General features: G+C 25.2%; 1 protein-coding gene across 1 annotated transcript; it reads left to right on the forward strand.

Annotated features, from left to right (window-relative positions):
- Positions 1-641: 641 nt before the first annotated feature.
- Positions 642-11,807, forward strand: LOC111622785. Its single transcript, XM_023365206.1, has 3 exons — positions 642-749; positions 7,543-8,045; positions 11,581-11,807. The coding sequence occupies exons 2-3, from the start codon at positions 7,557-7,559 to the stop codon at positions 11,602-11,604; spliced, it is 513 nt and encodes a 170-aa protein (XP_023220974.1). The 5' UTR covers positions 642-749; positions 7,543-7,556; the 3' UTR covers positions 11,605-11,807.
- The last annotated feature ends 6,118 nt before the right edge of the window (positions 11,808-17,925 follow it).

The raw sequence follows: 17,925 nt of genomic DNA on the forward strand, positions 1-17,925 counted from the left end.
AGTAAAGTTTTAAAAACGAATTTTTTTTTATTATAAAAACAGTTTAAAAATTTTCCTCTTTATTTTTTTATTATTATTATTTATAACTGTTTAAAGACATACTTTTAGTATTTAAATTGTTAAAATTTTAATTTTGAATTGTCTTCAAGCGAAGTAAAATTATATAGCTGTAATAGTAATATAAGCATTTTCTACGATGCACGAAGTTATTTTAAATTAAAACGTTACTTACAATTATTTAATAACTATTTTTTTTCTTAATCTAATAATTTTATCGACTCCTTAAAGTAATTTGACTAATTAAAAGGTAGCATAGAGATACCGATCTCGATAACATCAGATAATGCTTACTCCATAAATCTTTTTACGTTATTCTCCCGTTGAANAAACAAATATTATATTTTATAACTTAAAAATCCGGAAATAAAATTCATTAACAATCACGTTTTAGGAGTAAAAGCAATAGGAGTCACGTTACGAGTTCTTTATAATATAAATAAGCATTATTAAGAAGATAAATGAATGGTTCATATATCCAACTGGATCCTTTCACGTTTCAAATATTAGTGCTTTATTTGTCTACGTCATGGTGACGTTGCAGGGCATGCGTATGTAAGTTGTCCGCCTACGTTGTTGGAGATTGGCGGTCTCTTAAAATAAGCCAGCATTGTGTGCTTCGATCACTGGTTAGCTTGTCGTTGTGTCATATAGTAGCAAATTGTGTCATCTATCTCTTAAATCTGAAAGAAGTAAGTAGGCATTCACTTGCTATTATCCTACGTATGAAATTCTATAACAATTTTTAAGTGTTAACTTTAGATTTAAGTCAAATTTTTCTCGGTTTTCAATATAAATATATATATTTTTATTTGTTTCTAAAGCGCGTTATCTCTATTTACAGTGTTTTCATTATGTCTTTTGCGTTTTTTTTACTTTTTATTTTAAATGTTTACGAGATTTTTTTTTCAGTTTGGAAAGTTTATTTATCGGCAAAATTTTCAGTCGCGGAGAGTAAATATTAATTTAGAAAAGTGCACAGAAGGATATGAGAATATATTTTAGATTTTCCTTCATAGATTAGCTGTTTTCTTACGTTAAAAAGTAAGTTTAGAGCTGAAAAAAGTATTGAAGACAGACAAACTATGCAAATCGAATAGGAAAATCAGATAGTTTGATTTTCCAGATTTTTTTTTATCCAGTTTAAAATTGTCAATTGTTGGTTTGTCGAGAAGGAATATACGAAGTTTAAAAGATTTTCTTGAAATTCGTTCAATCTGCCGGGCTATTTGTATATTATAATTTGTTTATTTACGTACCTGTATATAAACTAGAAAAATAAACATTAAGTTATTTGATAGGCAAATTTATTAACACAATGAATAGCCTTAAGAGAAAACTGTACGATTAAGTCAGTGATAATCTTTAATCAGGCTCCAAAAAATTTTATTCTAATTCTTTTATTCCATTTGTAAATTAATTTATTTAGTTTAAACGTATCTGTCTTTTCTCGAGTAGGAACATAAAATGATTAAATTTTCTCACGAAAAAATATTTTAAAATGACTGATTTATAAATTAAATTATTCCGAATACAAAACTATAAAAAATAAGTCTGTAAATATACTTTTTAATGTAAATATTCGTTTATTTTTTTAGTTTATTAAGTTTTTATCCAACATAAAAATTAAGATGTCAAATATAAGTTTCTATTGAAGCGCATACAAACAAGGTTTAATGTCATTACATAGAATTTTTGTTGACTTTACTGACTAAATCCAGACGTAGAAAGGACAGTTGATATTCTTTAACTTTATAACTTTATCTGATACCTTTTATAATAATAATAATTTACATATTTTTAAACTTTAAAAAATATTTCGGTTTCTTATTTAAATAAAGTAATTCGATTATTTTTAGCATAGAAATTCAATATTAAATTAAATATATAAGGCAACAACACGAATTTTATACTTTTTTTTTCTATTAAATTGAATATTAAACTTATAAATTCTTTACGAGTTTCGCTAAATTTAGAATATTAATTTTATCATATATACGAATATAAGAAACGTAATAGACTTGAATTAGGAATAATACATACAAAACATATATTTAATTAGTTACTTCATATAATTACAATTAACTCAACAAATGTCATTTATTTTCATAGTTTCTCACTCACCCTTCTTCTCAGTACCCTACTGGGACCTTCTATTCCTTTTTTTTTTATCCCTTCACTCTCTTCTCTTTTTCAATCTAGAACCCTACGCTCTAATAACAATAATATATTTAATTACTTTTTCTACCTAAAAATAAATTTATTTTCCTATTTTTTTATATATTTTATATATTATACATATATCGAAATTCTAGTTTTCGATGTCTGTAATTTATTCTTTCAATTAATTTCTTAATTATTTTAGGATTTACGTAGATATAAATGTAATTTAAATAACAATTGAAATATTTTTCTAAAACTAAACATTGAAAATTTCAAATTATGTATCATTAATTATCGTATTTTTCATTAAATGCTTTCTTTAAATATATCAATTTTCTAGCTTAAAGATAAGTTTCTGAATTAGTTTCTAATTATCCAGCTAATTTGAACAATATTATAATAAATTTAGTATTATGTTAAGGTATAATTAGTTCACTTATATTAACAAGACAATTTTAAAGTTTATAATTAAATTAATTACTTTTTGTCGCTTTATAAAAATTCTTTGCCTCGTTTAATCTTAATTTAGTTAAGATATTTTTGATTGGTTAGTTTTTTTTACGTGGTTACGTAATTTTAAAATTCTAACAAATAATAGTTCGTAAAATAGCGTATTATGAAAGGTGAATTGCAACGAAAAAAAAAAAATGAAAGTAGAATCACAACTTTGTTTAGATGTTTCTTAACTGAAAGACATAAAAGAAACAAAATTCTCATTTTGTTCTTGTATTTGTTTAAATAAACTATCAGTTTATCCGCATTCTCTTATTTTACACACACATCTAACTTACTTTCTTTGACATAGACAAATGACAAGTTGATGCGTTTTCTGTCTTGCAATTTCGTTATGCGGGAAAGACACATTTACAGGTGCAAAGAATAGATAAGCTTAACTACATGTTTTGTTTGTATAGTGAGACGGATATTCATGGAAGTTTGTCTTAATTCACTCTTATGCTAACTTAAATTCTCAAATGAAAAGGTAATTTGTACATATATACTTCATTTAGTCTTTAAACTTTTAAATTTTATAAACAATTTTATCTTCGTTAATCAGTTTCTCTTGATCTGTAACCACTTTTTCCTCCTTGTTAGCTTCTAATTTCGAAAGATAGTTTAATGTAAACAGTGAAATTATAATAAAAACTTATAAATATTTTTATTCGAAAAGAATTCGCTTGTAGAAATTCTTTATAATGATATATAAATAATTAAAAATGTAAATATTAGGCAAATTTTCACATGAGAAAAATATTTGTCAGCTTGATTTGTCTTCAAAAATAATAATAACATTAATAAATATTTCGGTTATTGACTTTAAAATGTATTTATTTAATTTTATTGTTTTATAAAAGAATCTTTTGCATTTTAATTAATTTAGATATTATGTCAGCTTCTGGTAGAAATTTTTGACGTCCTTTTTATTTGTTATCTTTACTTAATTAAATTAAAAATGATTGACTCCTTCAAAGAGTAGAATTTTTCTACTATAAATAAGAAGAATATAACACTAGTTCTAAGCTTTCATTTTTAAAAAAAACTTGACCTTCAAAGTTGCAAAGAGAATTGTAAACACTGTTGTGACGGAGAATGATTGCTATCTTATGAATGAAGATGCGAGGTTAAGAGTGTTTGTATATAAAAAAAAAGGGGGAATAACTTCATTTTTTTTATCTCTGCACTATAAATTATGACATCATTCGGTACACCTTTAAACTGTTTCGTGATGAAATAAATATAATCGAATTAATAGACAGAATTGAACAATGGTTGCAATATGAATGCGTGATATATTGGTACAGTATATGGTCCTCGTACTAGAAACAATAACAATCTTCTATGATGACAATGAGAATATTGCAGCTGTTTCAAATTCTTTGATGAGTTGAATTTACGTTACGGATTTTATTTGTAAGGAAAATATTTTAAATTTGTTATCTCTGTAAAAATATTCTTTATTTTAGTTTGAATTTATAAAAGTTATCACGACACGGTTCTTTACTTTATATTCTATTATCACGACTAAAAGCAAATACTTTACAATATTTCTCTTCATTTTAGGCATAAAATAACTTTTAAACTGTAATTTTTATGTGATATTTTTAATACTCCAGGTGTTTCTGGACTAATATCGAGTTGTTCATTTTTGTTTACTTTAATTAACCAAAACTGTCTAATTACTTTCAACATAAATGAATAGTTGTGATTTTATTATTGTAATAATAATAATTATACATTCTAACTTTTATGTACAGTATACAAACAAATTAACACGCTAACGACTAAACAATGACTTTAGTTTACAGTTTCTATTTATAAATTTCTCTTCCATTTTTTTACAGCTTAATTTTCTCAGTGTTCTTTAAAAAAAGAAGCCTCAAATTACTTGTTAATTTATAGAAGAAAAGAGCTTTCTTTAGTGCTTCTTTTTAATAAATATGTATTATTTAGTCGACGAAAAATGATACTTTTCCGGCAATAATACGAGAGAATACATCAATAAAAAATAATTAACTATATAAAATGTAATTTTAATATATTATATAAACAATAATAAAACATGTTTATCTATAAAAAGTTCATATTTAGTTTAAGGAAATAATCATTCTGCTAGATCGAATTGTCGTATTTAATAAATTAAAATATAAATTAAAATTTTATATAATTCTTAAACCAGATACAATTTAAATTTTTTAATAAATATTTAAATCCTGCAGGAATTAACTATATGAGATTATGATTTTCTATAAATTCACATGCTTGTTATTTCTTCAATGGCCTAAATCCATAAAAACAATATTCTCTTAAGACAAGATTTTTGACCTTATGCCATTTTATACCTTTTATTTATATTTTTTGAGTTATTATAAATACGTTTCTATATATAGAACATTATTTCATATTTTTCTATAACGTTCGATAGCGTGTATTGTTCCATCAACTTTATTATAGAGTGAATTCTTTCTTTAAACTATTGATTAAGCAATTGTTGTAAAAATTGGTTTCCTACATATCTAACGACGTTTGTCTTAAACAATAATAGCCATTTATCCAATTTCCTAGGGATAAAAATCAGAAATCAATGATTATTTAAGAAGTGTTCAATCCTCATTACAAATATAAGATATGATAAGTTTATGTAAGAATCAATTTTCTTATCCTTTAGCTTTTTATTTCAATGAAATTTTTATGTAATCATAAAGAAAAATTGTAAAAATATTTAAATTAAATTAACTTTTTTACTAAAAAATTTTAACTCGTTAATATGAAGAAATAATACTTAGAGCTTGGGGCAAGAACCCTCTCATATTCTTACTTCAGGATCTTCGGTTATTCTCAATTACAAAATATAGATAAAAAAGTATTATAATTGCATTATAATGCCTTTTAATACTTAAGTTAAATATTGCTTTGAGTTGAGAACAGCGCGATAATTGCTACTCCAAATTGTTTGCCTATTACAACTTCATTATCTGAAAGAACTGAGGGACGAATTTAGAGGTGTGCAGGACACAACTACACCCTTTCCTGAGTGTTTTTCCCGAGTATAGACGTCAGGTAGAAAAAATACTATACGGCATATTATTTCCTGTCTGCACTCTCCTGGATCTATGGAAAGGACCCGATAGTTTACATAAATATGATTTGAAAACAGGTATTAAACTTGCTTAAAAACATCAGATTAGAACGAACAAAACCCGTTGTTTAACACTTTAAAACTTTAATTACTTTAAAATAAAATAAAAATAAAAATGGATGAAAAATTAACAGTGTGATGATTCGATCAAAGGCAAATTTTCTTTAAGATTACTCGTGAAAAGTTTTAAATAAGAAATTTTAGCTAGAAAATACTGTAATTTATAATTTAAAAATAAATAAATAATTATAAAATAATACACTTTTAAAATGTTTGTTTGATTCTAATCATTGTGAAATTAATAATGTTAATGTTAATATATTATAAGCTTAACAAACTATAATCATAAACTTTTAGAAAAGTTTATTATTCAACAATATTATTTCTAATAAGAAAGATTTTGTTATTATAGCACTAAAGCAATCCCATAAATCTTATACTGTATCGACTTGTAGTGTACAATATAGTAGCTTTAATATTGTATAAAATATTATAGTCGACTATAATAACAAAATCTTTCATTATATTCTTATTGAACTAAATTGAAATACATCAGATTTTTGTGGTCCATTATAATATATCTTTTCCTATTTATATATTGTTATCGAAGATGATATAGAGGATAAATATAGCTTATATATATATATTTTTTCCCTTCGGATTAGCTTTTAGATATCTGAAATATTCTAGAATTTGGTTTATATCTTTTTTCCGACTTTATCATTCTTCAATTCTCTTAAGTACGAGTGAATCTCAAAATTAATAGCATTTCGATCGCTGTCAGTTATCAGAGGTTGCGATAATCTCCAAATATCTTCAATGGAAGCACTTAAGATGCACGGTTTAACGTCGCTTCTCCACCCACTTCTATTGTTAACAATCTTCTGCAACAAATAAGCTTTGTGTTTTTTTTTAGATAATATTTAAAATAAGTAACGTCAAACGTTATTCAAGGAATTAAAACAACTTCTCTCCCTTCCTACCCACATTTCTAATAACGAATATGGAGTCGTTGTTTACTAGTTTCTACGCGTATTTAATTAAAACATTTCTTATATTTTATTGCTATATTAATGAATTTAAACTTCAATTTTAATCTCTTTATGAGCGATGTATCGAAATTATTTTTATTTTTGTTTCAAAAAAATGACCCGAAAACAAATATCAAATTTATCATATTTTGAGAATTTTTAAGTTTTTTTGTATCTTCTTTTCATTATTGAATATGAAAGTCTTCCTTTTCTCCAACTCTACCAAGTATACTACTATTGTTATATTTTAAATCAATACATTTCTTTGAATTTATTTCATCAGTCTTGGGAACAATCCTGTAACGTGACGATTGTGAACAATCAAACCTTCAAGGTTTTCAAAATCTTTGCTCGACTCCTTTTATTTTTCTTGTGTGAGACTAACAGAATTATTACTTGATAAATTTAATATTTTAGAATTAAAATCAAAAACTTTCTAACTATATTTTTAATACTTGATATTTGTACTGAAATTCATCAATTATTAATTCAAAGATATTATTACTCTTGTTTTAATACTTCGGTATTGATCTATTTTATTTTGTATTATCACCAACAACTTAAATATTAATTAAATTGGGATAAAAGAGTAAAACTTTATATTGATAAATGATAAATTTAATTTAATTGACTCTCCTTATTTTACCCTTATAGGTCATTACAAAAAAATGTATACATGTATACACATGTTCATCCTCGTCCTATACATTTTAGTAACTCCTCAAATAATACCATATGCTGTTGGAGATTATTCTAAAGAGGACATCAATCGTCCAAAACCCGACTTATATTCAGTTAATCACGTTAACAGACTGATGAATATCTTTCCTAGACAACAAATTGATAACAGGAATAGAGGCTTATGGGCGTTACCTTATCCTTTATCCACTTACAATGGCTACGATTTAGAAGGGACTGTGCCACCAGGGCACATGATGAAGCGTGATGGTCCTCCACTGTCCATCGTCAACGCATTAGATGTTCTGAGACAACAGCTAATGTTGGATATGGCAAGACAAAAAATGAGAGAGAATCAAAATAAAATACGTCAAAACGATGAATACTTAAAGAATCTCGGAAAAAGAAGCATTTCCTCTCAGAAAGATGTTTCCAGGTCTATGGATGGTCTGCACAGGTCTTCGTATCTAGATAAAAAGGTAAGTTTATTACATAATTATAAACGGAAAAGTAATATAAATTACAGTGGTGTATCCAGGATTTTCGTAATATGGATGCTGCTGGATTCGGAGGGACCAAGGCACGTACCCCCCATATGTTACTTAAAATTACTTTAATTATGTAATTGAAGTCGTGAGACACGCGTTATTCTATTTTTTATTATTATTTTAAAGTAACAAAATCTAATTGCTTCGGTATTAAAGGGGTACTGCAGCATCATAATCACCCCCTGGATACGTCCCCTATAAATCAAGATTATGTAAAGCCTGTTTCATTTAAGATTTTAATTTAAAATATTAATAAGTCATTTTCTATTTTTTGCTTACTTCGTATTTAATTAATCTCATTGTTATACGTAAAAAATTTTTACTAAAAAGACATTTCCATTAAGAAAACCTTGGTTTTTATTTATTGTATCCTTTTGTCAATCTAGAAAAAAAAATTCGTATCGATCAAACTTAAGTAAAATTCTGTTGTAAATGGAAAATTTTCATTATTGTAGTTTTATTTTCTCTTGCTAAATATTATATAACATCTTTGTAAACAAGTCTATCTTTCACTTTTGTTGTACTATTGAAAAATTTATGATAATGTTCTCAAAACTTTGTTCGAAACTATAACGTGATCAGTTGAAAAAAATGCCTGTACTTAGGCTCAGAAATTTTTATTAAAAAATGCGTAAAGAAAAATATAATAATCAGTAAACGAATATTTTTGCTAATTCTCTTATCACATTTTCATATCTGTATTAAAAATCTGAAGAAATAATTGCAGTCTGAAGTTAACAATTATCTTCAAAATGGTTCCGTAGAGAACGTAATACTATTAATAACAAAATAATAACTTTTATATTAAATATTTTTTATATAAATCCTCAAGATATGTCAATCTTTTCTTTTAGGATTCAAGATTATTCCTTTGCAAGTTATTATGTTTGCCTTGGCATTAACCGTGCTTTTATCCTGATTTAATCTTTTGTTTTTCCTATTTTTATTTTATTGCAAGCTCTTTTAAATCACAAAACAAGCAGTTATAATTTTTTTTGTTTAATTTGTTATATTTTAGCTGTAAGTTCGATGCAATCGAAATTTTTTTCTATCGTCTCCATTGATCTGCAGCATAATCTCATCTTAACTAATGGGTTATCTTAATTTGGGGTTAATTAAAATTTAATTGGTTTAAATTTAATCGTGTATCGTCATTGTTTAACCGCATAATAATCTTAATTTAATTAAAGCATAATAAGCATCATTTTAATTTAATTGTAACATTAAATATTATTTTAGTTTAAGAAATAAAATATTATCTTAATTTAATTAATTATTCTTGATATTTTTATTTTAAATTTAAAATATAGATGGTGGCCTAGCAGCCAATCTTAAGCCAAATTGCTTTGTATGTAATTATTAAATTAGCTTCAATATAGCCCGATAGATAATCCATGGATCGTTTTGTAAAATATATGTAGTCTATATATATTTATTTAATAACAGAAATTATTTATAAATATATATATTTTTAAAAATATCACAAGTTTTTTGACAGTTGATAAAATCCATATTGAATTTACCAAGACGAGAAATGCATTTAGCTTTGTAGTTTAATTCATCAAAATATTCTGCATTCAATCTTCAATGTCTGGCTTCTTCGTAGCTTTTACAAAAATTGGAAGACGTTTGGCAATTGGGTTCGAAAGAGAACATTTCCAAAAAGAAGAAGAAGGGGGAAAAAAATGGATGCCGAAAGTGAATGTAACCGCCAACATCACTTCAAATCAAAAATGTTTTCGGGACATTTTGATACATTTTAAACCAATCAAATCATGCTTACTATTTCTAAATAAATCGATCAACTCGAATAATTTATAACATATAAAAAGTTTTATTTATTTATTTATGTATACCTTACTATATAAATGTACTGTACATTTCAGGAAAGAGCATTGTGTATTCCGATAGCTTAGAGTGCATTGCTTTTATTAAGTTTAAGTTCAACTTTACCTACAATATTATTACGTAGAGAGTTGGTAAAAGATATTTGTTTATGTCTTTACTAAGACCGAATACGCTTCGGTTTATTGACAAAAAAATAAAAAGTAAAATAAAAAACAGTAAGACTTTTCTATTAGATATTGAGAAGGAAAGGACTCTTCAGAAGGGACAGAGAAAAAAGGTCACATCACATTCTTATCAGCTCTCTCCGACTAATCACTAATGAGTTTTATTTATTAGTAGAAAAATGTAAAAAAAAAAAACTTATTTTAATATAATTATAATTAATTTTTGAACAGTGAGATATTAATTAATTTAATGAGTAGAAATTACTTTTACCTTCACTCACGAGGTTTTTGGTGTTTTTTTTTTTTAATGGATGTACGCAATAAAAATTTTACTTTGCGTCAAAGATAATTTTGAAAAATTCTTATTTACTTATATTTNAATTGGGTTCGAAAGAGAACATTTCCAAAAAGAAGAAGAAGGGGGAAAAAAATGGATGCCGAAAGTGAATGTAACCGCCAACATCACTTCAAATCAAAAATGTTTTCGGGACATTTTGATACATTTTAAACCAATCAAATCATGCTTACTATTTCTAAATAAATCGATCAACTCGAATAATTTATAACATATAAAAAGTTTTATTTATTTATTTATGTATACCTTACTATATAAATGTACTGTACATTTCAGGAAAGAGCATTGTGTATTCCGATAGCTTAGAGTGCATTGCTTTTATTAAGTTTAAGTTCAACTTTACCTACAATATTATTACGTAGAGAGTTGGTAAAAGATATTTGTTTATGTCTTTACTAAGACCGAATACGCTTCGGTTTATTGACAAAAAAATAAAAAATAAAATAAAAAACAGTAAGACTTTTCTATTAGATATTGAGAAGGAAAGGACTCTTCAGAAGGAATAGAGAAAAAAGGTCACATCACATTCTTATCAGCTCTCTCCGACTAATCACTAATGAGTTTTATTTATTAGTAGAAAAATGTAAAAAAAAAAACTTATTTTAATATAATTATAATTAATTTTTGAACAGTGAGATATTAATTAATTTAATGAGTAGAAATTACTTTTACCTTCACTCACGAGGTTTTTGGTGTTTTTTTTTTTTAATGGATGTACGCAATAAAAATTTTACTTTGCGTCAAAGATAATTTTGAAAAATTCTTATTTACTTATATTTAACTAATGAAATCTTTGTCTGTAATAAAGATATGAACGGGGAGAAGTTCATTAGGTATTTTCACATCATTCTATTAATAATTATTAAGAGATGAAGAAGAATTTAGAGTTCTAGACGTTACTTTTACAGATTTTAAAGAGATTATTAGTCGAGCATGGTCTTAATATAGATGTAAGTTAATTAGGTAGACATCAGTAATAATGATGTTTGCTTAACTAAAATGATTTTAAGTCTCGTAACTTAACTTAATGTGTTCTAAGTTAATAAAATAAATTAGTTTTGCTCTATGATATGTATATATGTATTTTTGTTCTTTATAGGTACTCCAGACATCAGAAGTCTGAATCAGCGTATAGATTTCTACCCGTCTCTGTTTAAAACGGAGAAATTTTTTGCAGATTTCCATTGTGGATTACATATTGTAAAAAAAAGGAAAAAAAATAAGATAAAAGAGAAAAAAAACCCTTCAAAAATTATGTAAACATTGTAGAATTTTTGTCATGTTATCGATAAAGTCTTTCACTTCTATAGTTATCAATCTATTTTAGCAAACTAAACAATCCTTCATGCAATTTCTTCCTCTTTTAACATGGTGATGTTGTCTTTCTTCTTTAAATGTGGTAATTTTCGTCAAGCTATTGAAAAAAAGCATAAAAAATGATGTTGTGAAATGAAAAGAGACTAATTTTCACCTTTAAAAAGACACATGACAATCCTTTGAAAAAGAAAAAAAAGAAAAGAAACGATTTTTCTTTAAATGACATAACAATTAGTTTGTTTTTTTTTTGTTTAGATTTAATAATTAAAATAAAAAATCCATGGCCCTTATAAAAAATACAAAACTAAAAATTTGTCAATTGATAACAAGAGAAATAAAAATCGCCTATCTTGGCTTCTATATTTTTTTTTTTGTTATGACACAGGATAATTTTTTTCCAGATAAAAATAAACACGAAAATAATATAAAAAATCAAACGTATCCGAGCATCTTTCTCCTATTTTTTATATCCACAGAATAATATAACAAACGTAAACTTTAAATATTTAAATTCTATAAAATTTTAATCTAGTAGTTTTTATCGTATTTTCACAATACATACTCTTTGGAGATTAATTATATTAAAAATAATAATAATAATAATAATATAAATAACGCACCAAAAAGAGAGTAAATTCGTATTAATAACACACGAGACAAATTTTTAAACTGAATAAAAATATATATATATATTTTACCACACTTAAAAAATTTTTAATAAAATAAAAGACAAATAATTATTGTAAGTCGCAACAATGAGCTAGGCTATTTGTAAAATATAAATTTATATTTAAAATCTATAAAATAAGAAGAAAAAAAACCCACAAATTCTTGTAGTAATTATATTACAGTAATTGTACCAATTATTCATTAAAATGAAAATAATTAAGATAATTTTATATTAATGTTCCTCATCTTTCCCATTATCTTTCTGATTAAAATGAATAAAAATTTGTTTACAGGGGGAAAAAATGCTAAAAAAAATTCTCATTGTTGTATCTATCTTGATTAAAATAATGGAAAGTTTGAGTTAACAAGCTTTGATTCATTATTTTAAAATTAAATTAATCAGTACAAACACGATTTTGCTCTAAGAACCATTCACTCAAACATTTAAATTATTAATCGACATCCTCTAGGAAGAAAATTGATGAGAAGGATCGCTTCTTTAAATGCAATTTTTTTCATTTAAAATCAATATTAATATACCATTGAATGGATAAAAACATAAATTAAAGTTTTCTAAACGAATTCAAACTCTACGTTTAATGAATAAAGTCGAATTATTCTTTATTCTGTATTAATAATAGGCGAATCAATCCGTGGATAGAATTTATGAGGTTCAGATTTTAACATATAATTAAAGTTTGTCGATTAATATCTAGAATGCCTGATGGAGAATATCTTTAAATTATATAGTTTAATGTGAAAAAATAATTCAATATTCCAATTTCAGTATAATTAAGATAAATCGATAGATAGAGAAATGGAATTCGAAAGGATACATTTTTTTTTGTTATTGATTATAAGACAACGACTTAAGAGACAAGAAATAAACTGAAGATAGGGTTTAGATATCATATCAAAATTAATTTAATTTAATATAATCGAATAAAATCTGAAATTAGATCTTTTATAAAAGAATATTAGCTGATATAAGAAGCGTATGAGTATCGAGTTCTTATTGAAAACAGACATAAAAATATACGAAAATATAATCATAAGAAAGAAAACAAAGTATTTAAAAATTAAAATATATTTAAACTTTCAGGTTATTATTGTATAATTTACAAATAATTTATAAAGAATGAGCTAAAGTCGCTTAACACCCTTATAAAAATCGAGCCGAGTTGAAAGGCAAGTTTTAGCATAGAAACATGTTACGTGGCATTTTTGCATGATAGAAAAACAAGTTATGTCTTTGTTTTTAACACGGCATAATGCTAAATAACACGATAGACACATGGTTAGAAACATATTATGCCATTCAATTGACATAATATAAAAATTTTGGCATGTTTTTATCATGCCAAAATTTCCCTTGCCAACTCAGCTCGATTTTATAAGAGTGTTAAACAATTTCTTTTACTGTTTCCAACCATAGTTTATATATAAAACGAAATTCTCGAATAATTTTAAAATAAGGTTAAACTTCAACAACAACTGAAGAAATTCAAGAAATAACTTAATATAGTCGCCCACGCAAAGAAAGAAGGGAGAAAAAAACATTTAAAAAATGATTTGAATATGATAAGCTTTGAAAATATATCGAGCAATTTAAGAACAATACAAACATTTACTTATATTTTGAGCATTTTTTAAAATAATTAATTAATATTCAAAGCATTTTTTTATAATTTAAAAGACGAAATTATTAAATAAATAACAATTAAAAGAAATTCTTAATATTAATAATCGAATTTATCAGAAAACTAAAAAAACGGAAATAATAATTGAAAGTAAATAGAGTGAAAGAAAATAGAGTAACGTCTCGAGTGTACTTGATTTCTGTTCGTGAGGCAAAAGTAGAATTCTTCTACGATAATGCTATTGATGCGAAAAAACAAAAAGAAAATGACAGACGTTAAGAAGCCACGAAAAAAGTTCGAAACAAAATGAAGCATGATTGTGAGCATTGAGCAAAAAAATAAAAGATTTATCTAATTGAAAATGAAGAGTTGCTTTTATCAAAGATGAAAATATGATACTTTAGAAAACAATAGAGATATACAGAAGCCTATATAACATATATGTAAGCCTTATATACATGTAGAAGGAAGCAGAAAGGTGGAATCTGTTAAGCTTATTCGTTTAAAAACATATATACGATATGAAATTTGAATGCACATATTGTTATTTAGTAATCTTAGAAATGCTGGCAGCTAAGGCTTTATAGAGTAACTCACATAGCAAGGAAACGTGTTATAATTTATAAAATCTTATCGAATTTTTACAACTGAATAAAGAGATTAGTTTCCAACTATAGTAGAGAAAACAGATAATAAAAGAAGTAATTCTTTTTGTTAAAGAAAGTGTACTGCGTGCAAGAAGTGCAGAGGATATTAAATAGGTTTTTTTTTTAACTAAAGTGATCTGTAAACACGAGATAAAATGTTAAAAAAAAAGACATTAAAATCTAGTTTCTTAATTGCTTCTCTTAATAATAAACTTCTAAGTTATTTACAAAATTTACTTAATATTCAAAATACGAATAGATTCATTCAATCTTCTACAGTTTTTTACATTCGATAAACATTAAAAAGATTATGAAGTATAAATGTAATTTTCTACTTTTAAAATTAATTAAACTTAACATTTGTAAATTTTAAAATACGTTTTTAATTATTAGTAATTAAAAATGGCAGGGGAAAAAAATCTATTTCCTAAATATCCAATTGAAAAATTGAGGTGGAAAAAATTCAAATGAATTAATTCTAAATTAAGTTTTATTATAATTTAAATAATACTTCTGCTTTTGAATTTCTGTTTATTTGAAATTTTTATTATAGAATTAATATATATTATAGTAAAACATATCGCTTATTAATAATTTAATGCTAAATCTGTTAAAGTTGTTTATCGTAAATTTAAAGAAAAATTGATTGAGTTTTAATTTACAAAATGTTTAATCATAATGAGACTATTATTAAAAAAATAATAATTCTTATTTATCTTGTCAAATTTTATTATTAATTTATATATTTAAACACGTAAAATTTGGTTTAATATTACTATAATCTCGATTAATAAACTTCTATTTAGTTCCTATAGAACCGAAGTTTCCAGTAGTTGAATTGATAAAACCATGAACACATGGTCGAGGGTTCGATCCTCGTCAATGGGTTGGCCACGTGTAATTTTATAATTTTTCTTTACCTGTCTATTGTCTAACAACTAAATAGGGAGCAGTTTTTCGTAGAAAGTCTTCATGGGAGGAATTTTAAAGAAAAGGATTGCATTTCTGAACATCATTTTATATTAAGTACGAAGTTAGAATATGAGTTACAGAAAAGTAAGAATGTAGAAATATTTTTTGTAATATATTTCTATTCGCTGTAAGAAGCAATTTCATATTTATTTTATTTTATATTTTCATTAAAGATTCATTTAGATACGAAATTCACGTTTTTAATATCGTATTTAGATGTTACAATACAGATTTTTATTGGTATAGGATTATTCCGAAGGTTTGATTTCATTTCCCTGGTTGTTAAAGTAACAGATGAAAAGTATTGTAATCGGTCAAATTTTGACCTTTCACTTCCCAGCAGATCAAGGGGATCATTAGAAAGTTCGATAATTTTCATTTATACTAGGTTATAAAATTTAAGTAATAACAAAAACTTAAAAGGACTAATTTTGTTGAATTTGATAAAAATCTCTATCTAAAAAAACACTATGACACTAGCTCAAAGTTAAAGTTGTGTATGGCTCCAACTGTTGTGAGATATCATTAAAAGTAACTTTTATATTAATCAATTATTATGAAAAGATAAGATGCTTGATTTTAAGGGTAGATATGAGTTTTCGAAAAATATTTTAAGTGGCAATAACGAATAAAATTTTCATTAAGTCCAACTGCAATAGAGATATGGCACGTGGCTCTCCACCTCTTGAGTATCGTACTCAGAAATTTAATAGCATCAATATCCCGTTACCATGCCAAATTTAGTTTCTTAATCTTTACTCTATCCTGATATATTAAAAAAAATAGACGCCAACACACACCAAGAGAATTTTCTCTTCGCTTTTTTGAGTGGGTTCAAGGTGTCTCGAAACGTCGAGATTTGAAAAAATCCGGAAGGTCAAATATGACACGATTACAATACTTTCCCGTATTACAAGTAACATAAAAAAGTACAAAATTTAGTGTTATTCTGTATTATGTTCTATATCTAAGGATCCATGGACCGAAACTTTTAAAATTTGTCAGGAATAATTATATACTTGGGGCATTGATACTATTACATTTTAGAGATTATAAATCAAGGGCGGGAGGAAGCGGGATAGGGATCATATTTCGAATGGAGTCAGATTAAATAAAAATTTATTCGTACGAGATTTTAGCTTATTAAAAACAAATGTTATTGGGATTTACAATTTTTTTAAAAAAAACTTACCTTATCCCCAAAAATAAGGCGTGTTCCAGTTTTTTTTCTTTAAGAAAATTCCATTGTTATAAGTCAAACTCATTTTTGTTACATTAATTAGATATAAATGATAATTAATAATTGATTTTTACACTAATAATCTCGTTAATCATCAATCACAAATAAAATTTATCTGTTGTTTCCTTCCCTTGATGCAGATTAAACGTTGAAAATCTGATTATCGAGAAGAGTAACTGCTGAAAGTATTTTATTTATAATCGTTACAAATGCTTGATAAAATATGAATCTGTGCATGTGGATGTGACAAAGATTCTTATTTTATTTCTTACGCGTATTAAAATGTGATAATTAATTTAAAATAATTAATTTGATCATAAAAGAGCATTAATTATAACAGAATTATTCGTTACTCGTAATGCCGAAAACACCGAAACATGATTATCTTCTACGTTAAATCTTTTATAAGTTTAACGTTAAATAGAATTTATTAGCAGCTTAAATCGTTTAAGGAGTTTTCAAAATAATGAAAATTTCCAATTTTTATCAACGTTAGTACATAAAATAGTTATAGTTCCTGTCGTGTATACAATCAATATTATTATACTTCACAATGATGTAATACAAAGTTTATTTTCTTTTTTTATTATCTGATAGCATCAAGTGCCGAAAGGCTCACAACTTTATTTTTTTTATTATAAATCCCAAGACAGATTATAATCATATAAACCGCTTGATATGTCGATGCGTGCCTGCAGGAAACTTATCAATCTTACAAAATTGAAAATAAATAAAGTAAATTTATTAAGAATTTATTTTTAAATAGAAAAAGTTAGATTTTATTTTATTTATTTATAAAATAGATAAACTGTATTTTAATTCAAGGGGTTCTCAACTTGGTTTCTGCGAACCTCGAGGATCGATTTATCTGTAAGTGTTACTAAGGTTCGTTAGACAAAGTTATCTTTATTATATATAAAAATTTTTAAAAAAAATTTAAATATATATAAATTATTATA

The sequence above is a fragment of the Centruroides sculpturatus genome, unplaced genomic scaffold (genome assembly GCF_000671375.1).
Source record: "Centruroides sculpturatus isolate CEXI.00-Female unplaced genomic scaffold, Cexi_2.0 scaffold331, whole genome shotgun sequence".
Classification (NCBI taxonomy): domain Eukaryota; kingdom Metazoa; phylum Arthropoda; class Arachnida; order Scorpiones; family Buthidae; genus Centruroides; species Centruroides sculpturatus.

What these genes read in the sequence shown, in the direction of transcription:
- LOC111622785 (XM_023365206.1), top strand. Translation starts at nt 7,557, where the DNA reads ATGTATACATGTATACACATGTTCATCCTCGTCCTATACATTTTAGTA. An exon ending in CTTCGTATCTAGATAAAAAG is followed by an intron (nt 8,046 to 11,580) that starts GTAAGTTTATTA and finishes TGTTCTTTATAG; the next exon opens with GTACTCCAGACATCAGAAGT.